Raw genomic sequence first — 27,408 nt, forward strand, 5'->3', positions numbered from 1 at the left:
TATTCTAGGGATAAATCTATAACGCTGTTTTTCATCATCCTCATTACTAATCCGATCCAGATTAAAGTGCTCTAAAGGCAGCTAGCAAAATAGATCTACAAACTCCCGTTTTCATATCTTGTCCCTTACCTCTTGTTTGAAATGGGATCCTAAAGGCCCTCAAAATAGACATATACCTCCCCTTTTGCGATATTGTCTAATCTTGGGGCATCCTTATCCTTGTCTTTTTCCTTGTCAGTTCCAGCTGCCTGCATCTGCACTGACTCTGAAAACTGTAGATCCCTGATCACCACTGCTGCTAAACTTTCCTTGCCCTTGTAAACCCACTGTGCCCCATCCCATCACTAAATCATATAAACCGCCCAGCAAATCAGCTGAACCTCTACTCCTCCTAACCCCTTATTATGCTTTTGGAACACTGCCTCCAAACCCAGTCATGACAGCCTACCCTCAGGCTTTCAGCTCTCTATCTGGCTTCCATTTATTGTGCTGATTGGCAGGAGTCCCGGGAGGTCAGACCGCCCACTGATCAACCATTGATGACGTATCCCAAGGACAGGCCATAAATGTTAAAGTCCCGGAGAACACCTTTACTATTACTAATGGTAATAGAATATTAAGATAAATTCCCCTAATATACATAGTAAAATAATTCACTGGTATTTTAGGGTAAATGTCAACCGAAAATAAGACAGTAGGAACATATAGTTAGTACTTTTATAAGTTATTTACTAAATTACATGCATGTATACTAAATGTGTTTCAAATAAACTCATATACTGCATTTACTATACAGCGGCCCTAAAATAGAAGTGTATATCCAAAAGAGCAACTTGCTAGTGATCTGTATCAACAAAGAACATATTGTTTATGAGACAGAGGAAGAGGTAACCAGATATTGTCACAGCACAGGAGCGCAGAATATATGCACAGCCCCCCGAGGGATGTGTGTTCTCACAGCAGCTGTATGAAACATCTACTGCAATATTAAACTGCACATTTTCTACCACAAAGCTAAAAACTCATGCCTTGAATAAGAACAAAACTTTTTGCTTAACGTGATATAAAAACTGAAAGGCAGTAGGACCCAGTTCATTTCTGGTTTTATCTTGACCACAAGTAGCTGTCAGTAATAGCTTCCGCTTTAAAGACTTTACACTGGCTTTGTGCTGCCGTGATGTTTGCTAACCACACATTTCTCTTCGCCTCTGCTTGGTGGTCTCAAGAAACGTATACTTGATGTGACCATATTCACTGCCGTCCTCAAAAGATGGAGCAGAGGGAGATTATTCAGCGTTACGTTGATGGTTATGAGAAGAAGAAAGCAAAAGAGTTTGCCAATGATTTCCTGGTAAGATAAAAGTTAATGTTATAATGTTGTTCTTGGTTTGGTAAAATTTGTATGTATACTCGGTGCCCCACATATACATTTATCAGCCAAGCAGATCATGATGTCAAGCAGTACTATATTTAGTCAGATTTACTATGTATATAATCGAATATGGGAAAATGCAGCCTATATTACCGATAATGCTTTATTAGGAGCTGTAATCTACGGGCAGGTAAAATAAGCTTAAATGCAGGTCATCCAAAGTTGTATTTTTTATATATATTTTGTTTTATTTGTAAAAGAAAAGTTTCGAGAAAAAATATCAAAGTCTCAGGCAAAAAAAAAAAAAAAAACAACAACAACTGGGATTTCAATAATAAGTATGAAAATATAAACCTATCACTGTGACATGGCCAAAGCCTTAACATATTATACCAAATTCATGTAGTGTAGTGGCCTGCGACCAAATCTGTTGATGTAGATATTGAAATTGTCTTCAATCTGCAGTCTTTTTGGAAAAATATATTGCAAATATATCTTATATAATGCCCAATTTAAATATTCATTGTGATTGCTTTGGACAATGTACCACCTAAATCAATGGCCTAATATATTGGGGGGGCTCAAATTTGGACCATGACATTCAGCTAGAGCTGGGTCAAAGGTTAGGCACGCATACAAGTACGACTTTGTGGCAGCAGCACCATATGCATTCGCCTTCCCCTGCGGGACCCAAATAAGGCACATATGGGCCACCTTCATTACTGACCCCATATATGTGTGGGTGTAACTAATTTGTGTACTTCTCATTTGAAGCGAGCATGTGGGCATCACAGGTCACCTAAGATTGATTGTGATGGATGTAGGATTTTTATGACAAACAATAGAGTACAAGTTATGTGTACTAGATTGTACTTGTAGATTGTAATTTGTTTTGGGATATCTTTTAATATTCAATATTCTCAAGGCTGTCATCATTTTCTTCTAATTTTAAACAAATGTGTAAAAAAAAAAGTATGGATTAATGGACAAATATATATATATATATATATATATATATATATATATATATATATATATATATATATATATATATATCTGCGTGTTTATATTATGCAAAAGCGGGACAAGCTCCCATGGTGGCTAAGGCAGGAATTTCAAAATGTGCCCCCCCACCACCACCCTCTGTTACTGAAGTTCAGTATGATGACTAGATGGACAATCATTCATTTACTTGCACTAAAGGGAAGTTTTCATCGGACCCCAGACTTACCATTACCAGCTGCTTGAATTCAAAAATGGCACACTCTAGATGGCCTCCCCTGGACAGACCCCTATTCTGCCAACTACCCGTCCTGGCCCAATATAATGACATCATATTTAAATCATTTGTAGCATGCACCTAAAGTGAAGCTCCACTTTATACTAGTACATTTTTTATCTCTTCACAAGTGGCAGTGTGATAATAAAACCTGCAAAATTGTGAGGAAATAACATTCTCTGCCACTAACTTGCAGGCTCTGTCCGTAGAATACGGGTACAGTTTATGGACTGCTCGGCCCGCTCCATGACACTATGGCAATGTAATGACAGGCATTAACCCCTGTAAATGACACCTGTATCTTAATGAAGGGGACTGCTAGGCAGCAGCAAATAATGTGATTTCCACATAGTACTATAGGCTTGCGATTTAAATGACTCCCACTCCATAGTTGGATTCTGTTAATAACATTATACTAGGGAATGTCTCATAATATAACTCCCTAATATAGTTGCTGATGCCAGCGACCCCGTGACAGGTGACATAGTGACTTTAACTGCACCATAATTCATCAGAAATTGTAAGTATGACAATGATAGGTAAACATACATATCCGACTGTTAGTTGTTACTGGGAGAACTTTACGTCATCTTTCTTACTCCATGCACCAGTATTTAAGGGGTTAAGCTGGGAGTTCATTTTTTCCCATGACATCAATATAAAACTGTGCACAGATATTCCTTCCCATACTGAAATGTCAGATGACAATCAGGGCACAAACCCAGACGTGAAGAAACTATTATACTCACAGACATAGCTGGTGCGGAGATATGATTCTCACTTTAACCCCTTAACGACCAGACCTATTTTGGCCTTAATGACCAAGCATTCTTTTTCGCATTTCATTAGTCATGACATTTTTATTTTGCCATCGACATAGCTGTATGAGGGCTTGTTTTCTGTGGGACGAGTTGTATATTTCAATGGTACCATTTTTGGGTGCATATAAAATATTAATTAACTTTTATGAACTTTTTAGGGGAGTCAATTAAAAAGAAACCCAGATATTTCAGCATTATTTCAAATTTACGCTGTTCACTATGCGGTATAAATAACATGTTACCTTTATTCTATGGGTTACATTGTCGCATTCCAAGAGCCATAACTTTTTTATTTTTCAGTATTTTGCGGGACAAGGTGTAGTTTTTAAAGGTTCCATTTCGGAACTTGATTAACTTTTATTTAACTTTTTTAGAGAGGGCAATAGAAAAAAAAGAGCAATTTCTTAATTTTTTGCATTTTTTTAGATGGTGTTCATCATCCGATTTATTTAATGTGTGAGCTTTATAGTTTGGGTCGTTACAATCGGGGGCGTTTCGATATATGTGTATTTTTTTTTTGTTTTTTTACCCTTTTATGGAAAAAATGGTTTTATGTTATTTTTACTTTGGACTTTATTTTTTTAATAAACTTTATTTAACTGTTTTTAACAGCCACGCTCATGCGGTGATCGTGCGGGCACGGCATCTGTGCCCGCAAGATCACCATCACATACATGCACGTCAGGATGAGGGAAGTGTACCCTTCCCATGACGTTCATGTATGTGATAATGCGCAAAGGGGTTAAAGATGCAGACCAAGAATGGAGCTTGGCAGTCTGCTTTTAGCGAGTTACTTCTCAAACCAAGTTTTAAAGGGGTATTCCCAGAATCTACAATTATCACCTATCCATAGGTGTATCTAATTGTCCTTTTTACTGCTCGATTGCAATGAGGAGGACATTGAATGGAGCAGCGTTCAAACATGACCATTCCTGACGAAAACACTAGCAATCAAACAATTATAACCTATCCTGTGGATACATCATAATTGACTGGTCTGGAACAACCCCCTCAAAGACAGATATTTTCCGTTTTACCTCTTTTTTTCTACCCTATATTAACCCTTAAATAACAAAGGGTGGTAATTATCCCAGAGAAAACACAATAGCAACCCCTTAATAACCATCTTTTAGGGATTTACACACATGCTTGTTAAATAGTTTTAACTTTTTTATTTATTGTTTTGTTTTTGTGACATATAGTTAGATTTTTTTTTACAATTCTTAAGCATACTGGGGGAGATTTATTAATGCCTCATGCACACGGCCGTGCCCGTAATCATGGCCCGCAATTGCGGGCATGGCAAGTTGCCAACGGACGCGGGACGCATTTTTAGGGCGTGCTCCCATACAAAAGAATAAAGAATTTTGACAATAAAAAAAGAGATTTCACCACGTCACTGACATGAAATAAGATATATATATATATATACACACCGTAGTACGTGTCACAGTTATGGAGATATCAACTAAGTGGGTATTATTTTAATTTCGTGATAATCTTGTTTATTTGTCCATTTTTTGTCTATTCAGTTTATATTTTGACCTGTTAGGCCAGACTGAATAGGTTTGTCAGAATAGGTTTGATCGCAGCACCAAAAGGCATAACTGCTAGGATCCAAGCTTTCTCCAATTCCATCAGTTGCGGTGGAAGTGTATTTTGACCAGGGACGATTCTAGCTTTTCTGCTGTATTAGGCAAAAATTTAAATGGCGCACCCCAGATCTTGATTTAATACCCCTGGCTGTTTTACATCACTACCAGCCTCCTCTAACTCTTGTGGATGTGCCGTTGCCTTGTACTCCCCTGGCATGCGCGCTGCAGCGATGAAGCCGGGCAGAGTACACCTTGATGCATGGTGCGTGCCCATGAAATACAAGGCGATAGCGCATCCGAGAAATTTGGAGGAGACTGGTAGTGATGTAGAACAGCCAAGATGTCAATCAAGCATGGAAAGGTGGGTTTGAAGTCACGACTGTATGACTTCAGGATAGCGAATAACTACAGCACCAGAACCAAGTCCTGACAAATGTACCCCAGCAAAATAAAGCTTAGTACAGAAATACAACGGCAGAACCAAGCTCAGTACATAAATACAACACCAGAACCAAGCTCAGTATATAAATACAACACCAGAACCAAGCTCAGTACATAAATACAACACCAGAACCAAACTTATACATAAATACAGCACCAGAATCAAGTTCAGTACATATTATACAGCACCAGAACAGAGCTCAGTACATATATACTGCTCCAGAATAGAGCACAGTACATAAATACAGCACCAGAACCAAGCTCAGTATATATAGAAAGTACCAGCACAAATACAGCTCAGTACAGAGATTATTTGCAAATTCAGTGTAACCCTTGCTGTATTAGGTTTGTACGGCGTAAATCTGCAGCTCCCAGCATTGCCTGAACAACGGTCCGTCAGATGTCTTCGGCTTCTCACTTTTCAAACATTTCTGCACCTCTAAACGAAGATAAAATTCTCATGGTGCCATACACTACATGCCCTAAATATAATGGCACTATACACTGCTCCCCTAAATATGATAGCATTATACACTGTGTCCCTGATTATAATAGCACAATACACTGTGTTGTCATACACACACACACACACACACACACACACACACACACACACACACACTGCTCCCTGTAGATAGTGCCCCCATAGAGCCCCCTGTAGATAGTGACCCCCATAGAGCCCCAGGTAGATAGTTCCCCCCAAAGAGCCAACCATTAGATAGTGCCATACATAGATCCCCCTGTAAATAGTATCCCCATAGATCCCCCTGTAGATACTGCCCCACAAACTGTCCTCTGTAGATAGTGTCCCCCATAGAGCCTCCTGTAGATACTGCCCCACAGAGTCCCCTGTATATAGGGCCCCTGGAGATTGAGTACCCAGTAGATAAAGCCCCCTTTAGATAATGGCACTTACACTGTTAACTGAAAAAAAAATATAAACTTTACATACTCACCGGATCTTGTTCCCGCGCCAACCTATAGCAATGCAGGCCTGCTCTCTTCCAAGCAGGTCTGCTGGAGCTGAACAATGCAAGCGCGATGACGTCATTGCAAGTAACTAATGTTCCTTGCCCTGTCACTCACCGCCTTTCAATGACGCAAGTGGTGCAATTACGTAAATAGCACAGCCTGTGTCATTGATAGGCGCAAAATGGCAGGGCAATGCCCTGCCAGCGCTAGTGATCCATTTAATTGTATCTGCGTCCTATAGACGCAGATACAATTATAATGCAGAAGGGGGTGGTTGTTGGTTTCAGTGGCGCCGCTGCCCCCTCAGACAAGCAGTAGGCTGCCGCCTGATGCGAGAGGCTCACTTCGCCTCATGGACGGTGCGGCCCTGACATTGACATAATAGCATGTCAAGACACCCAATCTATTTCAGGCCTATACATACAAAGACATCAAGTTGCAGGAAGGGGTTAAAAGCAAAAATTTGAAAATGGCTTTTGTATGTTTGTGTTTGGCTTTTGCTGCTTGGAATAAATAAAAAATAATTCCTACACTAGCAAACGTATCAGACTCCACTTCCTCATTTTATTTTCTTATTTAAAGAGGCTCTGTCACCAGATTTTGCAACCCCTATCTGCTATTGCAGCAGAAAGGCGCTGCAATGTAGATTACAGTAACGTTTTGATGGTGATGATCCAGCTGTCGTGGTCCATGTCGGTACCAACGACAGAATAAATGGTAGGTGGAGGAGCCTTAAGAATAATTTTAAAGAACTAGGCTACAAGCTGAAGGGAAGGACCTCCAAGGTTGTATTCTCAGGAATACTGCCTGTGCCATGCGCATCACAGGAAAGACAGCGGGAGCTTAGGGAGTTAAATGCATGGCTGAAGTCTTGGTGTAGAGGAGAAGGATTTGGGTTCCTAGAGCACTGGGCTGACTTTTCATTGGGGTACAAACTGTATTCTGCAGATGATTTGCACCTAAATGGAAGGGGGTCCGCTGTGCTGGGGGAGAGAATTCTAGCTGGGGTGGCGGAGTATTTAAACTAGGGCTGAGGAGGGAGGTCAATGTAGAAAAAAAAAGGGGTAGCCAGGTTAGAGAGGGGTCAGACTATATTGGTGGGGGGAGAAACAGAATGTGGGGAGAGGACTGGACAACAGGATAAGGAGATCCTTTCGTTACAAAACATCAGTGTAAATAAAAAGGACCGATTAATGTCAAATCACATTTCTGATAATAAAAGTGAAAAACTGACAGGCAAGTTAAAGTGTATGTTCACAAATGCCAGAAGTCTAGCAAGCAAAATGGGGGAGCTGGAGGCCTTGATACTGGAAGAAAATATAGATATAGTTGGTGTTGCTGAAACATGGCTGGACTCTTCACATGACTGGGCTGTAAATCTACAGGGTTTTACACTTTTTCGTAAAGACAGGACAAATAGGAAAGGTGGTGGTGTATGTCTGTATGTGAGAAGTGATATGAAGGCGAGTGTGAAAGAGACAATAGTGGGTGAAGACTGTGAGGAGGTTGAAACCTTGTGGGTGGAACTAGAAAGGGAGGTAAACACTGAAAAAATTACTTTTGGTGTAATCTATAGACCCCCCAATATAACTGAGGAGATGGAAGTTCAGCTATATAAACAGATGGAGCGGGCTGCACAGGCGGGTACTGTAGTGATAATGGGAGATTTTAATTTCCGGGATATTAATTGGTGTCATGGTTCGGCTTCAACTGCAAAGGGGAGACATTTCCTCAACCTGATGCAGGAAAATTTTATGGGCCAGTTTGTGGAAAACCCGACTAGAGGTGAAGCTCTGTTGGATCTGGTCATTTCTAATAATGCAGATCTTGTTGGGAATGTCAATGTTCGTGAAAACCTCGGTAACAGTGACCACAATATAGTTACATTTTACCTATACTGTAAAAAACAAACGCAGGCTGGGAGGGCAAAAACATTTAATTTTAAGAAAGCCAATTTCCCCAGGATGAGGGCTGCAATTCAGGATATGGACTGGGAAGAACTAATGTCAAATAATGGAACAAATGATAAATGGGAGATTTTCAAATCTACTTTGAGTTATTATAGTGCAAAATTTATTCCTACAGGTAATAAGTATAAACGACTCAAATTAAACCCCACATGGCTTACACCTTCTGTGAAAGGGGCAATACATGACAAAAAAAGGGCATTTAAAAAATACAAATCTGAGGGTACAGCTGTAGCCTTTGTAAAATATAAAGAGCTTAATAAAATCTGTAAAAATGTAATAAAATTAGCAAAAATACAAAATGAAAGGCAGGTGGCCAAGGATAGTAAAACAAATCCTAAAAAATTCTTCAAGCATATAAATGCAAAAAAGCCAAGGTCTGAACATGTAGGACCCCTAGATAATGGTAATGGGGAGTTGATCACAGGGGATCAAGAGAAGGCAGAGTTACTAAATGGGTTCTTTAGCTCTGTATATACAACTGAAGAAAGAGCAGCTGATGTAGCCGGTGCCAGTGCTGTTAATATATCGGCTGATATACTGAATTGGATGAATGTAGAGATGGTCCAAGCTAAAATAAATAAAATAAATGTGCACAAGGCTCCGGGACCAGATGGGTTACACCCTAGAATTCTTAAAGAGCTTAGTTCAGTTATTTCTGTCCCCCTTTTCATAATATTCAGAGAATCTCTAGTGACTGGTATAGTGCCAAGGGACTGGCGCAGGGCAAATGTGGTGCCTATTTTCAAAAAGGGCTCTAGGTCTTCCCCGGGTAATTATAGACCAGTAAGCTTAACATCCATCGTGGGGAAAATGTTTGAGGGGCTATTGAGGGACTATATACAGGATTATGTGACAATAAATAGCATTATAAGTGACAGCCAGCACGGTTTTACTAAGGACAGAAGTTGTCAAACTAACCTAATCTGTTTTTATGAAGAGGTAAGCAGAAGTCTTGACAGAGGGGCCGCTGTGGATTTAGTGTTTTTGGACTTTGCAAAGGCATTTGACACTGTCCCCCATAGACGCCTAATGGGTAAATTACGGACTATAGGTTTAGAAAATATAGTTTGTAATTGGATTGAGAATTGGCTCAAGGACCGTATCCAGAGAGTTGTGGTCAATGATTCCTTCTCTGAATGGTCCCCGGTTATAAGTGGTGTACCCCAGGGTTCAGTGCTGGGACCACTATTATTCAACTTATTTATTAATGATATAGAGGATGGGATTAATAGCACTATTTCTATTTTTGCAGATGACACCAAGCTATGTAATATAGTTCAGACTATGGAAGATGTTCATGAATTGCAGGCAGATTTAAACAAACTAAGTGTTTGGGCGTCCACTTGGCAAATGAAGTTTAATGTAGATAAATGTAAAGTTATGCATCTGGGTACCAACAACCTGCATGCATCATATTTCCTAGGGGGCGCTACACTGGCGGATTCACTTGTTGAGAAGGATCTGGGTGTTCTTGTAAATCATAAACTCAATAACAGCATGCAGTGTCAATCAGCTGCTTCAAAGGCCAGCAAGATATTGTCGTGTATTAAAAGAGGCATGGACTCGCGGGACAGAGATGTAATATTACCACTTTACAAAGCATTAGTGAGGCCCCATCTAGAATATGCAGTTCAGTTCTGGGCTCCAGTTCATAGAAAGGATGCCCTGGAGTTGGAAAAAATACAAAGAAGAGCAACGAAGCTAATAAGGGGCATGGAGAATTTAAGTTATGAGGAAAGATTGAAAGAATTAAACCTATTTAGCCTTGAAAAAAGACGACTAAGGGGGGACATGATTAACTTATATAAATATATTAATGGCACATACAAAAAATATGGTGATATCCTGTTCCTTGTAAAACCCCCTCAAAAAACAAGGGGGCACTCCCTCCGTCTGGAGAAAAAAAGGTTCAAGCTGCAGAGGCGACAAGGCTTCTTTACAGTAAGAACGGTGAATTTATGGAATAGCCTACCGCAGGAGCTGGTCACAGCAGGGACAGTAGATGGCTTTAAAAAAGGGTTAGATAATTTCCTAGAACAAAAAAATATTAGCTCCTATGTGTAGAAATTTTTCCTTCCCTTTTCCCTTCCCTTGGTTGGACTTGATGGACATGTGTCTTTTTTCAGCCGTACTAACTATGTAACTATGTAACTATGTAACTATGTTTTTATTTTTAAAAAACGAGCATTTTTGGCCAAGTTATGACCATTTTTGTAGTTATGCAAATGAGGCTTGCAAAAGTCCAAGTGGGTGTGTTTAAAGTAAAAGTCCAACTGGGCGTGTATTATGTGCGTACATCGGGGCGTTTTTAATACTTTTACTAGCTGGGTGCTCTGAAGAGAAGTAACATCCTCTTCTCTTCAGAACGCCCAGCTTCTGACTTACCTGCAAACGCTGATGCTGCTGCAGAATCAACTGTAGCCTCTGGTGCCGATGTGGCCGTCACGATGCAGGACCTGTGAGTGACGTCACAGATCTGCACTGTCAGAAGCTGGGCGTTCTGAAGAGAAGAGGATGTTACTTCTCTTCAGAGCGCCCAGCTAGTAAAAGTATTAAAAACGCCCCGATGTACGCACATAATACACGCCCACTTGGACTTTTACTTTTAAACACACCCACTTGGACTTTTGCAAGCCTCATTTGCATATCTACAAAAATGGTCATAACTTGGCCAAAAATGCTCGTTTTTTAAAAATAAAAACGTTACTGTAATCTACATTGCAGCGCCTATCTGCTGCAATAGCAGATAGGGGTTGCAAAATCTGGTGACAGAGCCTCTTTAAGTTGATCTGCTCATACACATGTAAAACCAGCTCCAGAATTGTTGGCGCCGTTTTTAATAACACATGCTTTAAAAATATTAGCATGCCCATTATTCATTTTTAGAAGCTTTCCCTGGCAAGAATACCAGCACTGATGAGGACAAGCGCTTTTCATATTAACCCCTTAATGACCGCCGATAAGCCTTTTCACGGCGGTCATTAGTGGGCTTTATTCTACAGCGCCGCTATTCCACGGCGCTGCATTAGAATAAAGTAAACAGAGCAGGGAGCTGTTAAATCTCCCTGCTCTCAGCTGCCAGAGGTAGCTGAGGGCTGGGGGCATCCCTGCTCGACCGGGTGAGATCGATATTAGTATCGATCTCACCCGTTTAACCCCTCAGATGCGGTGCTCAATAGCGTGCACCGAATCTGAGTGGTTTTGGAGAGAGGGAGGGAGCTCCCTCTCATCCCACTGACACTCGGCGATACGATGGCCGAGTGTCTGTGTCTCCGATGGCAGCCAGGGGCCTAATAAAGGCCTCCAGGTCTGCCTGTAGTGAATCTCTGCTAGGTCATGCCGGATGATCGCATATGAAAGTCCCCTAGTAGGACAAGTAAAAAAAAAAAGTCATGCCGGATGATCGCATATGAAAGTCCCCTAGTAGGACAAGTAAAAAAAAAAAGTTTCATAAAGTTAATAAAAAAAATGTGAAAAAAATGTGAAAAACCCACTTTTTCCCCTTACAAAATGCTTTACTATTAAAAAAAACACAATAAAGCAAAAAAGTTACACATATTTGGTATCGCTGCATCCGTAACGACCCCGACTATAAAGCTGTTACATTCTTTAACAAGCACGGTGAACGCTGTAAAAAATAAAATAAAAAACAATGGAAAAATTGCTGTTTTCTGTTAATCCTGACTTTAAAAAAATTTGATAAAAAGTGATCAAAAAGTCGAAACTACTCTCAAATGGTACCAATAAAAACTCTTCAAATATGGAGACGCAAGAACAAATAATTTTGAAAAAAAAGTGTTTTTACTGTGTAAGTAGTAAAACATACAAAATCTATACAAATTTGGTATCTTTGCAATCGTAACAACCCACTGAATAAAGTTATTGTGTTATTTATACCAGACGGTAAACAACGTAGATTTAGGGCGCAAAAAAAGAGTTTCAGATTTTCTTCTATCCTCCCCCAAAAAAAGTTAATAAAAGTTAATGAATAAATTATATGTACCCCAAAATGGTGCTATTAAAAACTACAACTTGTCCCGCAAAAAACAATACCTTATACAACTATGTCGACGCAAAAATAAAAAATGTTATAGCTCTTCGAAAGTGACGATGGAAAAAAGTAAAAAATGGTTTGGTCATTAGGGCCCAGAATGCAAGCAGGGGGAAGGGGTTAAAACCAGCACAGCAATCAGCTGATCGCCACAGGTCTGGCCATACATTTCCCAACGCCATATTTATAAAGCCACTGTACAGCAATTGTATCTTTTGAGAATAATCAATGGGGCTTCATAGTTGACCATGACTCATTTACTTTTCTATGAACTCCAACACAAAACAAACAAGCAGGAAAATCGATGTGCTGTAAAATAGTATAAATCTTTATTATGGTTCAAAAAATTTATAAAATAAAACATAAAGGAAACCAACAAGCTAATGATAAACAAAATCGCTCCAGGAAAGTACAAAAATCCTCCAACATACATATAAACATGAAACAGTCAATTAAAGTACTAGTGCCAATCTGTGACGAAGCAGGTGGCGAAACACGTGTTGGGGAGCAAGATTCCCTCCTTTGGTCTGTACTCTTTCGTCCTTTCTTTATGTGCCCGTTTTTGTGTGCTAATTTGCCCCTCATTGCACTATATATTTTAGGGCTGCTAGCTTTTCACAGAATGGCACTAGTACTTTAATTGGTGCGTTCACTAGGCAGGACCTTACATTGTTGTCCCTTGTCTATAGGAGTGTATCAGTTACTTTTCTACTTAAAAAGGGGGAAGGAAACCATGCCAGGTCTGACCTCACATTGTTTTTAGTCTATGCCTTGTTCATCAACAGAGTGTGCAATCTGTTGATGAATCCGGTGCACCCTGTATGGGGGTAAGATGTTAATAAATCTCCTCCATTGCATTTTTGCGTGTGGCTTTTTTGGGGAGATTTCCATTTACTTCAATGCTAACAAAGACTGCACCAAAGACTGGATCTGTCTGCGTGCCCTGTGTTGCAGTTTTTGGAGCAATTGTCCATTTCAAAGCTCATTTGCATATATATAAAATAGCTCATAACTTGGCCAAAAATGAACGTTTTAAAAAATAAAAAAAAAGTTACTGTTATCTACATTGCAGCGCCGATCACATGCAATAGGAGATAGGGATTTGAGAATCTGGTGACAGAGCCTCTTTAAGAAGGCTGAAGAAGACGTTCACATGTGGTACATTTTTGCTGCAGAAATCCATCCCATACATCTGAAGGCAGTTAAAATATTATGCACATGCTGCACAAACTATCCTATTCAAATATTTGGAACACATTGCTGCCACAAGTACGCCACGTATGAACATACCCTTGCATTGCTTCAGTACATTTTAAGGAACACAATTAGTATACCGTAAACTTACTTCCCATTTAGACAACCCGATCAGCTGATTTCTTGAAAACAATTTTTAAAGCACAAACAAAATAAAATTCAAGATTTCAAGTAGTTTACCGTAAGGACAAAGCCAGATCAGGCAACTGTATGATTTTTTTGTTTTGTTTGGTGACTTTAACAGGATTAAAAGGTATACATTGTCAGAAAATTGCCTATTGTTTAAATCAAGTTTTTATGATAAACATATTTTTTATAATTTTTGGTGATTTTTTTTCTTCCCGATTTTACAGGTCATTCATTATCTGTATTAAAAAAAAAAATCCTGAAATGTTGTAATTTTCACTCTGGCCAGTGAGCTTCACAATAAACTGACACTTTTTGTTCTGGAGAGATCACTTCTTAGCAGTCATCTTATAGCATCACAGGCAGGATTACAATAAATGGTAGACCTCTATTATATAGCTGGATCCACCACTGACAAAGGATGATGGGGACTGCTCACATCCTCCGCCTCCCTGCACTGTGACATCTGCATAGGTCACTGAGCGTGCTCGCAACACTTAGAAGGTAATTTCCTAACTGAGGTTCTTATGTTAATGTGGCTGCTGTAAATCAAATCTCTGAACTGCTGTTTACAGAGCAGTGCAGCAGGTCAGGCAGGATGGCTGCCCCCATAATCCCGAAAGAAGATAAAAAAAATATATATACAACCAGAAAATAAAAACAGATTAGAAAAAAAGAATATGTTTCAATATAAGAAACTTTTTCACTAAAGTGAATGTGTTTTAGCATAAAAGTAATGTACTTGTATTAAAATGTTTTCCCTGTTTCACATCTGCAGCTTCTATGTATCACTGTACACAGAAGCTGCAGAATGCCTTTGTCAGCCAAATTCGTCCGTGAGCTGGACTGATGGTTCAGCAGACGGTGGCTCCTTTCTGCTCCTGAGACATTACCTAAGCCTAATACTGATCAAATCTAGCCTTGTATCTAAATACATTGGCCAAAGAAGAATCCCCCATCTGCACCCCTGATAAATAGATACATAGGTATGACATAGATAAATATGTAATAAATGAGTACATGAACTTGTGAGCTGCGGTGGATGGTTCCCTTTCTCTGTTCTCCTTTACTAAGCACTGCCTTTTAGGGCTTATTCAGACGAACGGGATATACGTCCGACCAGCGTGATTCGCGCAACAGCTGTGAAAAGGATGAATGAAAACAGAAAAGCACCACGTTCTTTTCTGTTTACAAACATCCAAACGGAGTGTCATAATGATGGTGGCTGCACGAAAAGCACGCAGCCGCGCATCATACGAGGCTGACACACGGAGCTGTTAAGTGCATTTTGCGCACGCATTTTTTGCGTGTGAATCCGGCCTTAGGCTATGTAAACCTGTGAATACTTTCATTTTTTTAATAAAAACAATGTATTATGGTGTTTATTGCAACTTTTGAATTGGTTTTCATTAAAAAAAGTAAAACTTTTTGAGAAACAGCTTTTATGTATCCTGTATACATAGAAGGTGTATCTTGCACTGAAACCCGAATCAGTCAGGTCAGCAAGACAGACGGCTTCGGTGAGAGCGGGTCCTGCATGTTTTTGACACACAGGATCCTGCTATCGATCACATCTAAGTTCATTATTTAGAGTAGACATGTACGTTATATAAATCGATAGTTGGACAGGGGCAATTAGGGAACAGATAATTAATTGATGTATTAGTGAAAATAAAATAAAATTAGGTCAATAAAGTTAATATGAGAATGTAAAAGAAGCAAGGGGGGGTGGTTGATTTGAATTTTGTGTTGATTTTTGCAGCGGAATAGCATATTTCCTGTTTAAAATAAAAAAATAAAGTCCATACTTACCTCTCTGGAATTGTCAAGGCAACTGCTCTTTGTTCTCCTGGCTATCCTCCTTGCTACTGGGCTCCTGGGGTTATGTTTCACCCTATGTGACTGCTCTAGTCAATAACAGGCTGCAGCGGTCACATGGGATGCAGCATCATTATTGGAGGCTGGCCTCACGGTGGTCAGACATGGACAGCAGAGATCCCTCACAATGGCAACGCCAGGGTGGTAAGGATGGACTTTTTTTTATCGGCTCTGCTTACCGCAAGGGCAACTCTCGCAAAAATCGGCACAAAATTTGGTGCGAACTTTCAGACAGAATTCCCTGCGTGTTCTGGGGCGAATATGCTGCAGACATTTAAGCAGCGTATCCTGCCCATGTGAACATACCCTAAAGGATTTCTACAGAGAGTGACAAGAGTTCTTAAACAACCTATCAAGACTATCAAGGTGTAGGTAGTAATAAGTTGTAATTAATTCTGCTAAAGCCTATGGAACCAGATATTAAAGGGGTATTTCTATCTTAGAAATGGTAAAGGTCCAATATCTGGGACCGCTGCCAATTCCAGTCAACCAGCTGTGAGGTAGTTACCTGCATAGTGGGGTAGATAGGGGCACCACTGTACAGGGAAAAACTCTGAAGGATTCTCAGCATTCTGATGATTCGTGGAAGTCTCGGCATCTGGACTCCATCAATCAGTAAGTGATTACTTATCCTAGTGATATGCCATCACTTTTTATGGTGGCAAAACTTAATAGACATAAAAAAAATTAATGAAATCAAAATTAAATACATGAGACATTCCCATTAAAGGAAAAGTTACTTTTTTTTCATGGATGATATAGATGTTGCTCCTCAACTCCTTGTGACACGTAAAGTAACTGAATGTCACACTCACCAAGGGGGGATATGGAGCAGGCTCACGGCACAGCTTCCACCTGCTCAGCGGGTGTCGGCTCTATATTACATCCGAGACTACACTGCAATAACCGGGATCGGCCGTTTAACCACAGAGATGACGTAGTAAATAGTGACCTCTACATTTAAGCCATTAGAAAGAGAGGGGCGACCAGCTCCGTCTACCTATTGTCCCCCCTGCGACACAAGTACGGGGTGATGACGGTTATCATGGCATAATGGGGGCCTAATGAAGGAAACCAGGTCTGCCATCTCTCTGCTTCTATTAAGTCCTACCAGAGGCAGTGCATAAAGGGGTTGTCCAGTCCCTTAAATTGATGGCCTATCCTCAGGATAGGCCATCAATATCTGATCGGTTGGGGTCCGACTCCCGGGATCCCGGCAATCAGCTGTCTTGAGGGGGTCGCAGCGCTCTTATGAGCGCTTCTTCCATTCATTCCTTATCTGCTCGTATTGTGAATTGCCGACACACTTGTAGCAGCGGTTCACAGTACTACAGCCTTCTCCCATTGAGGTAAGTGGGAAAAGGCTGTAATACTGTGAAGTGCTGCTACAAGTGTGTTGGCGATTTACAGTTCAAGCAGTGACAGGAAAAAATGGGAATACAAGTGCTGTGGCCCCCTCAAAACAGATGATCTGCGGAGGTCCCTGAAACAGACCCGACTGATCAAATATTGATGGCCTATTCTGAAGATAGGCCATCAAGTTTTAGAGACTGGATAACCCCTTTTATTTGAGCCAGTAAATGGCACAATACACTGCAATACATGGGTACCAGAAAAAAAACGATCGCTTTTTCAAGTCCCCCAGGGGGGGGGGCATAAAAAAACTGTTAAAGAGGCTCTGTCACCAGTTTATAACTTGCCTACCTAATCTAATAGGCGCTTTGATGTAGATAACTACTGTTTTTTTTTGGGGGGGGGTTTAAAAACATTTTTTTATTTTTTTTAAGCTCTTTAGTTGTCAATAAAAGACATGATTAGTCAGTGAATATTCCCACGGGTCGGGAACATTTATAGCTTCGCAGAGCTATGATAACAATAGCAGTATTTAACATTTTCAGGTAGAATGATATTTAAACAAATGTACCCTAAATTAAAAAATTTACAGTACAGTCAAAAACATATATAAGTATGGCATTAATGCAATACACATAATCTATTCCAAGACCAATGTGTTTCAAAACTCAGTTAAGGTTTATCTCTAGGTAGTGTTCGAATATCATGCCCGATTTGGAAGTAGTTAGTAAAGAAGAGTTAAACTTGAAACTAAAACAATCTAAATCTGGTGCAGCTAACTTCAACAAAGTATTTTGGTTCTATTGTGAATAGGTGTTTCACATAATCAAAACAGGTGTCTCAAAGCGGTCTTTACAAGGACCAACTTGTCCATTGGGCATCACATTTTGGGAGCCTATTTTCGAGGATACTGACTACTCTCTCAAACTGATGTATGTCTTTAATTTTATTAAGTGTCTTCAAAAATGGGATAGTTAAAGGGTTATTCCCATCTTCATAAATCTAGCTATTAAGCTCACCCTTCTAAAGTTATTACTTTTTGTAAATACCTTGCTTTATCCCACTGATGTAGTTTTTTTTATATTCCTTCTTCATGTCGCTGTCAGTCCCTCTTTGTTTGTAGCTCGTTGTCTAGGGATCTGGCCACTACTATTTGCCTTTAGCTGTGGCCGCGCTGGCGCAATGATATCCTCTCCGTGCTTAGGAGAGGATGTAATTTCTCTCGTGAACGCCCATATCGACGCATGCGCATTAGATGCCGGCCCGGCCACCGTTCGTGAGGACACATCAGCGGTCGGCTCCAGGTACTGCATGTTAGACATGCAGCTGTATATGATGATAAAACATGTTATGCTTAGATACAGTGGACAGTTTGAAAATCATCTGCTGTTCCGCAAGGGGGGGAAGTGGGTTACAGAGAAAGGTGGCGGGGTGTTGCAGTGAGTAGTGGCATCGGCGCATTAAAATTCACAGTGTGTTAGTCTCAACCAGGCTTACCATGCCTGGTTGAGACAATCGTTCTCCCGATGCTGCTAGAACTACATTAGCTAGCAACGTCGGGAGCGCGCACAGTGCAGAGCAGCTTGATTGACATTGAGCTGCTCACGCCCCTTTTTATAAAAGATAACCAGCACTAGCTGAGTTATCAAGTTTAAAAAAAAAGGTAGTTAGGGAGTGAATTTTTTTTAATTTTTTTTAACAACAATTGATTTATAATTTCATTTCTAATTAGAATGCATTAAAAAAAATTTGACTCAACTTGGGAATAACTCTTTAACCTCTTTACGCGCTGCGGCGCAAGTGTACGTCCTGCAGAGGGCTTGCTTCCCACATCAAGACATACAGTTGCGGAGTAGTTCCCGGCGCACACTGTCTTAACGGACAGTGTCCGGCAACCGGGAGGTCAGCTGTCCCCGACAGCTGACACTCCAGTCTTGCAGGTCAGCAGACCATCTCTGCTGATTTTGGCAATTAACCCCATAAATGCGACGACAGATTGCGTTCGCCACATTTAAGGGGTTTGAAGCACATCGGCAGCCCCCACAATATGATTGTGGGGGCTGCCGATGCTTGTCGTGGCAATCAGAGGCCAGACAATGACCTACGGGTTGCCATGTACGGAAGCCTGGGAGGAGCAGCCTCCGGCTGGTCTTCCGAGGCTTCCTGTCAGTGTGACTGTCACGTCACAATGACAGTTAGAATACATTACACTACGTAGGTAGTGTTATGTACTCTAGCAGCGATCAAAGCTGCAAGTCTAAATGTCCCCTAGTGGGACAAGTGAAAAAAGTAAAAAAAAAAATTATAAAAATGTTTTAAAAAAAAGTGTAAAAATAAAAGTTATAAGTTATATAAACAAACAATGCTTTTTTTCCTATAATAAGACTTTCATTATAGGAAAAAAATTAACACGTTAAAAAAAGTACACATATCTGGTATCACCGCGTTCGTAACGACCCAAACTATAAAACTATAATGTTATTTTTTTCCCGCACGATGAACACCCCCAAAAAAATCAATAAAAAACTACAACAGAATCGCTATTTGTTGTTCACCACACCTCCTAAAATAGAAAATAAAAAGTGATCAAAAAGTCGCATGTACCTAAAAATAGTACCAATAAAAACTACAACCCGTCCTGCAAAAAACAAGACCTTACACAGCTTTTTTGACTGAAAAATAAAAAAGTTATGGCTCTCAGAATATGGTGACACAGAAAAGAAATAATTTTATATAAAAAGTGATTTTATTGCGCAAATGCTACAAAACATAAAAAAACCTATATACATATGGTATCGATGTAATCGTATCGATCTGCAGAATAAAGTAAAATGTAATTTATAGTGCACGGAGAACGCCACAAAAAATAAACTAAAAAACATTGTCAGAATTGTTTGTTTATGGTCACCCGACTTGCAAAAAAATTAAAATAAAAAGTGATCAAAAAAAAATCGCATGTACCCCAAAATGGTACCAATGAAAAGTACAGATTGTCCCGCAACAAATAAGCCCTCACACAGCTCCGGTGGTGAAAAAATAAAAAAGTTCTGGCTCTCAGATTATGACGATGCAAAATATGCAGAGTGTTCCAAAAGTGGATAAGATCGGGCGCCATTTATCAGTGCGACAGCGGCCACACATCTATGAATTATTATTTACTTACCGCATTATTATAACCTCTTATTATGCCCTGATGTTCTCCGCACAGATTACATATGCCCCCACATTATAAACTGAAATACCAGCAAACCCCAAACAGAACTACTACCAATCAAAATCCGCGCTCCAAAAGCAAAATGGCGCTCCCTCCCTTCTGAGCCCTACAGCGTGCCCAAGCGGCAGTTTGCACCCACATATATGGCATCGACATACCCGGGAGAACCCGCTTAACGTTTTATGAGGTATTTGTCTTCAGTGGCACAAACTGGGCACAACATATTATGCACTAAACTGGCATATCAGTGGAAAATTGCAATATTCACACCATCCGCTTTGCATTAACCCCTTTGCACACTATGACTTAATAGCACGTCATGGTGCGGGGGTTGATGTATGGAGCGGGCTCACATGCTGAGCCCGCTCCATACGCTGCAGGTGTCGGCTGTGTATTACAGCTGACACCCAGGACTAACGGACAGGAACAGCGATCGTGCAGTTACAAAAGCCTGTAAATATAACAATATACTGCAATACATTAGAATTGCAGTATATTGTACCAGCTGGTTCAAGTCCCCTAAGGGGACCAATAAAATGTGTAGAAGAATTAAAGTTATTAGTAGTGAGAAAGAAAAAAGTTTAACGTTAAAAAAAACAACTTTCCACATTTTTCTTCTAAAGTAATGTAAAAAAATAAACTAAATTTGTATCGCTACGTCCGTAAAAGGCCGAACTATTACAATATACCATTATTTAACTCGCACGGTGAACACCGTAAAAAACTTAAATAATTTAAACTGCCAAAATCACTGTAGTTTTCGTTTTTACCGCACGGCGAAAGCTGTAAAAACAAAAACCCCAAAAAATGGAATCAGATTTTTTTCCTATACTTTCCTATTTTTTTCAGTTTCCCAGTACATTTTATGGTACTTTAAATGGTGTCAATAGAAACTACAATCCCTCAGGCAAGAAATAAGCCCTCACATCACTCTACTGACGGAAAAAGAAAAAAGTTATGGCTCTTGGAAGGCGTGGAGTGAAAAACGAAAATAAGAAAGCAAAAAATGGATCAATCCTGAAAGGGTTAATTTATTTCTAATGAAAAAAAAACTCTTACCCACATGTGGGGTATTTCCATACTCGGGAGAAATTGCTTTACAGAAATTGGTTGTTTTTTTCTCCTTTATCCCTTGTGAAAATTAGAAAATTCAACATTTTAGTGGAAAAAAATTGTGATATTCATTTTCACGGCCTAATTCTAATAAATTCTGCAAAAGACCCGTGGGGTCTAAATGCTCACTATACCCCTAGAAAAATTCCTAAAAAGTTTCCAAAATGGGGTAACTTGGGGGGCTTCCACTGTTTTGGTCCCTCCAGGGCGTTGCAAACGCGGCATGGCACTGAAAAACAATCCAGCAAAATCCGTGCTCCAAAATCCAAATGGCACTCCTTCCCTTCTGAGCGCTTCCATGGGTCCAATCAGCAGTTTGTTACCACATATGGGGTATTGCCGTAATCAGGAGAAAATGCTTTACAAATGTTGTGGTTCTTTTTTTACTTTATTCCTTGTAAAAATATAAAATTTCTAAGCTTTTTCAGAAGAAAATCGATTTGCATTTTCACTGCCTAATTCCACTAAATTCTGCAAAAAACCTGTGTGGTAAAAATGCTAACTATACCCGTAGATAAATTCCTTGAGGGTGTAGTTTCCAAAATGGGGTAACCTTTGGGGGTTTTCCACTGTTTTGGCATCACAAGACCTCTTCAAACCTGACAAGGTGCCTAAAATATATTCTAAAAAAAAAAGGAGGCCCAAAATCCACTGGGTGCACCTTTGCTTCTGTGGCCTGTGTTTCGGTCCATTACCATACTAGGGCCACATGTGGGATATTTCTAAAAACTGCAGAATCTGGGCAATAAATATTGAGTTAAAGGGGCGTAGCTAAAGGCTCATGGGCCCCGATGCAAAAGTTCTTATTGGCCCCCCCCCCGCAAACTTCACATAGCCGACGGTCCGCAGCTATCAGCTGCATCGCTGGGTCTCCTAAGTGACCCAACAATGCAGCACTAGCAGCCGGGGCGTCACTAAGGCTGGGTTTACACACACTATTTACGGACGTAATTCGGGCGTTCTAGCATTGAATTACGTCCGAAAATGCGTCTCAAAAGCGTTGGCAAACATCTGCCCATTCATTAGAATGGGTCTTACGATGATCTGTGATGACGGTCATTTTTTTTACGCGCCGCTGTCAAAAGGCGGCGCGTAAAAAAGACGCCCGCGTCAAAGAAGTGCCTGTCACTTCTTCAGACGTAAATGGAGCCGTTTTCCATGGACTCCATGGAAAAACAGCTCCAATTACGTCCGTAATGGACGCAGCGAAAGACGCCTGCACATGCCATTACGGCTGAAATTACGGTGCTGTTTTCTCCTGAAAACAGCACCGTAATTTCAGCCGTAACGGAGACTGCCGTGTGAACATACCCTCAGGGCTTAAAATGTCTGGGGAAATAGCCCCAATACATATGTGTCCGCCCAAAAAAAAATGTGTGTATAGGAGACAGCATAGCATATCTATAGCACTACGACCCTATAAACTATGGATAGGATTAGATACATTGGCTCAGCAGACAGTATCACACATGATAGGATTAGATACAGTGGCTGAGCAGACAGTATCACACATAGTAGGATTACATACAATGACTCAGCAGACAGTATCACACATGATAGGATTAGATACAGTGGCTGAGCAGACAGTATCACACATGATAGGATTAGATGCAGTAGCCCAGCAAACAGTATCACACATGATAGGATTAGATACAATGACTCAGCAGACAGTATCACACATGATAGGATTAGATGCAGTGGCCCAGCAGACAGTATCACACATGATAGGATTAGATACAATGACTCAGCAGACAGTATCACACATGATAGGATTAGATACAGTGGCTCAGCAGACAGTACCACACATGATAGGATTAGATACAGTGGCTCAGAAGGCAGTATCACACATGATAGGATTAGATACACAGCTCAGTAGACAGTATCACACATGATAGGATTAGATACAGTGGCTGAGCAGACAGTATCACACATGATTGGATTAGATATAGGGCCCAGCAGACAGTATCACACATGATCGGATTAGACATAGGGCCCAGCAGACAGTATCACACATGATCGGATTAGATACAGTGGCTCGGAAGGCAGTATCACACATGATAGGATTAGATACAGCGGCTCAGCAGACAGTATCACACATGATAGGATTAGATATAGGGCCCAGCAGACAGTATCACACATGATAGGATTAGATACAGTGGCTCAGCAGACAGTATTACACATGATAGGATTAGATAGAGGGCTCAGCAGACAGTATCACACGTGATAGGATTAGATACAGGGCTCAGCAGACAGTATCACACGTGATAGGATTAGATACAAGGCTCAGCTCGCTGACATTGCGGCTCCAGCGCTGGACCCAGGAAAGGTAAGAATAATCATTTTGCTTCTTTACGTGTTACTGATTATTTTTGTGTGTTTGTGTTTTTTTACAGGTTCGGTTGTTGGACTTTGGATTCGAGGACTTCAATGATGGCGTTTTTTTTATTCTCAATAAAATGGTTAATGAGGGTTGTGTTTTTTTATTTCAATAAAATATTTTTTCTATGTGCTTGTATCTTTTTAAACTTTATTATCACCGCCTTAGTAATGGCCGCTGGCTGATTGACAACCTCCATTACTAAGGCGGGGCTTAATGTTAGCAGGTGCAGAGGCCAACACTAACCCCCCATTATTACCCCGATACCCACCGCCACCAGGGGTGCTGGGAAGAGCCGGGTCGAAGCAGTACCCGACCATCAGGTACCGGGGTGGCCGCAGGCTGGTAGTATTAGGCTGGGGAAGGCCAAAAACAGTGGTACCTACCACCCTGGTAATTCTGCCTGCTGCTGCTGTATTGTATCTGGCTGGTTATGAAAATTGGGGGGTGACCCGACATTGTTCTTTCCAATTATTATTATTATTTTTTTTTTTTTAAATGACGTGGGATCCCCCCCATTTTTCATAACCAGCCAGATACAATAAAGCAGCAGAAGGCTAGCATTACCAGGGTGGGAAGGGCCACTGTATCTGGCCTTTCCCCTCCTGATACTACCAGCCTGCGGCCATCCCAGTGGCCGACCATCTCTACAGATGGTCAGGTACTGGATCGTACCCGGCTCTTCCCAGCACCCCTGGTGGCGGTGGGTACCGGAGTAATAAAGGGGGTTAGTGTTCGCCTCTGCATCGGCTAACACTAAGCCCCGCCTTAGCAATGGATGCTGTCAATCAGCCGGCGGCCATTACTAAGGCGGTAGTAATATAGTTTAAAAAAAAACAAAGACATAGAAAAAATATTTTATTGAAATAAAAAAAAAAACACACAACCCTCATTAACCATTTTATTGATAACAAAAAAAAAAAGGCGTCATCGAAGTAGTCCTGGAATCCGCCGTAGTCCAACGACCGAACCTGTAAGAAAACACACAAAAAAAATGATTAGTAACACGGGTTAGGCTTAGATACAGGGCCCATGTGTGATACTGTCTGTGGGACCCTGTATCTAAGCCTACCACAAGGTAGGCTTAGATACAGGGTCCAGCAGACAGTAATCTTATACAGTATAAGATTACTGTGTGCTGGACCCTGTATCTAAACCTACAGTGTGGTAGGATTATATACAGGGCCCATCAGACAGGATCACACATGGGCCATGTATCTAAGCCTACCATGTGATTGGCTTAGATACAGGGCCCAGCAGACAGGATCACGAATGGGCCATGTATCTAAGCCTACCATGTGATTGGCTTAGATACAGGGCCCAACAGACAGGATCACACAATCTGTGATCCTGTCTCATGGGCCCCCTAAGCCTGCTACATCGTAGGCTTATGGGTTGTGCAGTCCCTAAACATTGATGGCCTATCCACAGGATAGGCCATCAATAGCTGATGTGTCCGGGGTCCGTTTCCCGGGACCCGCCAATCAGCTGTTTTGAAGGGGCCGCAGCACTCGTACGGGAGCTGCTTCCCTTCATTTCACTACTCGCTCACACTGTGAATCGCCGACACGGATTCACAGTGTGACCGGAATGAAGTGACCGGAATGAAGGGGAGCAGCTCTCGTATGAGTGCTGCGGCCCCTTCAAAACAGCTGATTGGTGGGTCCCGGGAGTCGGACCCCACCAGTCAGGGCTAATCTTACCTTCCTCTTCAGCCGCGGCGGTAGTTCTGTCGTCTGGATGCTGTGCGCGGCGCATAGCGCTGTGACGTCATGCGCTGTGCACAGCGCTTGACGTCAGGACCTCTGCTGCGATCCGGAACCAGGAAGGTAAGTACAGTCTGTTACTATAGTAACAGGGGGCCGCGGCCCGAGTTACTATAGTAACTTTTTATTGATGTGGTGCGGGGGGCCATGGGCCCCCTGGCTTCTGGGCCCGGTCGCAATTGCGACCGCTGTGACCCCTATAGCTACGCCAGTGTTGAGTTGCATTTCTCTGGTCAAACCTTCTGTGTTACAAAAAAAATGTATTAGAAATGTATTTCGGCAAAAAAAGTTAAATTTGTAAATTTCTCCTCTACTTTGCTTTAATTCCTGTGAAACTCCTAAAGGGTTAAAACACTTTGAATGCTGATTCGAATACCTTGAGGGGTGCAATTTTCAAAATGGGGATTTTCTGGGGATTTTCTAATATATAACGCCCTCAAAGCCACTTCAGAACTGAACTGGTCCCTGAAAAAATGGCCTTTTGACATTTTCTTTAAAATATGAGAAATTGCTGCTAAAGTTCTAAGCCTTGTAACGTCCTAGAAAAATAAAAGGACGTTCAAAAAATGATGCAAACATAAAGTAGACATATGGGAAATGTTAACTAGTAACTATTTTGTGTGGTATTACTATCTGTTTTACAAGCAGATACGTTTAAATTTAGAAAAATGCTAATTTTTGCACATTTTTTCTAAATTTTGGTGTTTTTCAGAAATAAATACCAAAATTATCAGAATCTCTTGGATAGGTAAAAGCATTCCCAAGTTATTACCACATAAAGTAACACACGTCAGATTTGAAAAAATCGGCTGTGTCCTGAAGGCCAAAACAGGCTGGGTCCTGAAGGGGTTAAGGATTTTCAGCTTACTGCTAATGTCCATTTTGCTGCAGATAGAATATGTGAGATTAGCTTTCTACTATGTCTAGGTATATCCGGGATGTCCGCATTCAGTAATGCCGACCAAGGAAATAACTTGATTTGTAAATGTAATTTAGAGTTAATTAGGCGTTCTAAATTGATAGTTTTTTACCGCTCAGACGGTTGTAGATGTAAAGTCTGAAGTGTCCATCAAGGGTTTGAACTTCCCCCAACTAGCATGCAGAAAAAACTATCCAAATTTCCACTGGTGTGTGTATCTCACTGGTACTTGTGGTTCCACACGGAAATTAAACTGCAGAAATGCAACTGCTTGCTGTGTATATCCTCGTACTCGATGTTCTAAATCTCCAACAAGGGAGAAAAAGGAAATAGTGCACTACCTTTTGGAAACTACAAATTCCACGAGTTTATTCCATACTTACAAAAACAGATATAGATAAAAGCATAAAATAAGCTCTTGTAACACGCCAAATAATGCAAACCGACCCTGGGTTTCGCCCTTCTGGCTTCCTCTGGGGCATATAGGCGTGTACCATACATGTGTTTAACCCGTTAGTGACCGGCCCATAGTCTTTTTACGTCGGTCACTAACGGGCCTTATTCCGATGCCATAGACTTTTTACGTCGCGGCATCGGAGTAAGTAAACAGAGCAGGGAGCTGTCAAATCTCCCTGCTCTCAGCTGCCAGAGGCAGCTGAGGGCTGGGAGCGTCCCTGCTCTGCCGGGTGAGATCGATATTATTATCGATCTCACCCGTTTAACCCCTCAGATGCGGTGCTCAATAGCGAGCACCGCATCTGAGTGGTTTTGGAGAGAGGGAGGGAGCTCCCTCTCATCCCACCGACACCCGGCGATACGATTGCCGAGTGTCTGTGTCTCCCATGGCAGCAAGGGGCCTAATAAAGGCCCCCAGGTCTGCCTGTAATGAATGCCTGCTAGATCATGC

General features: G+C 41.1%; 1 protein-coding gene across 1 annotated transcript in view; it reads left to right on the plus strand.

Annotated features, from left to right (window-relative positions):
• The first annotated feature begins 1,270 nt into the window (after positions 1 to 1,270).
• PTPN22 (protein tyrosine phosphatase non-receptor type 22) overlaps positions 1,271 to 27,408 on the plus strand; it is a 139,325-nt gene continuing 113,187 nt past the window's right edge. Inside the window, exon 1 of the mRNA XM_075851197.1 lies at positions 1,271 to 1,351. Coding sequence (XP_075707312.1) covers positions 1,271 to 1,351 — 81 coding nt within the window. The remainder of the gene's footprint in view (positions 1,352 to 27,408) is intronic.

This window comes from Rhinoderma darwinii, chromosome 2 (assembly GCF_050947455.1).
Source record: "Rhinoderma darwinii isolate aRhiDar2 chromosome 2, aRhiDar2.hap1, whole genome shotgun sequence".
Lineage (NCBI taxonomy): Eukaryota > Metazoa > Chordata > Amphibia > Anura > Rhinodermatidae > Rhinoderma > Rhinoderma darwinii.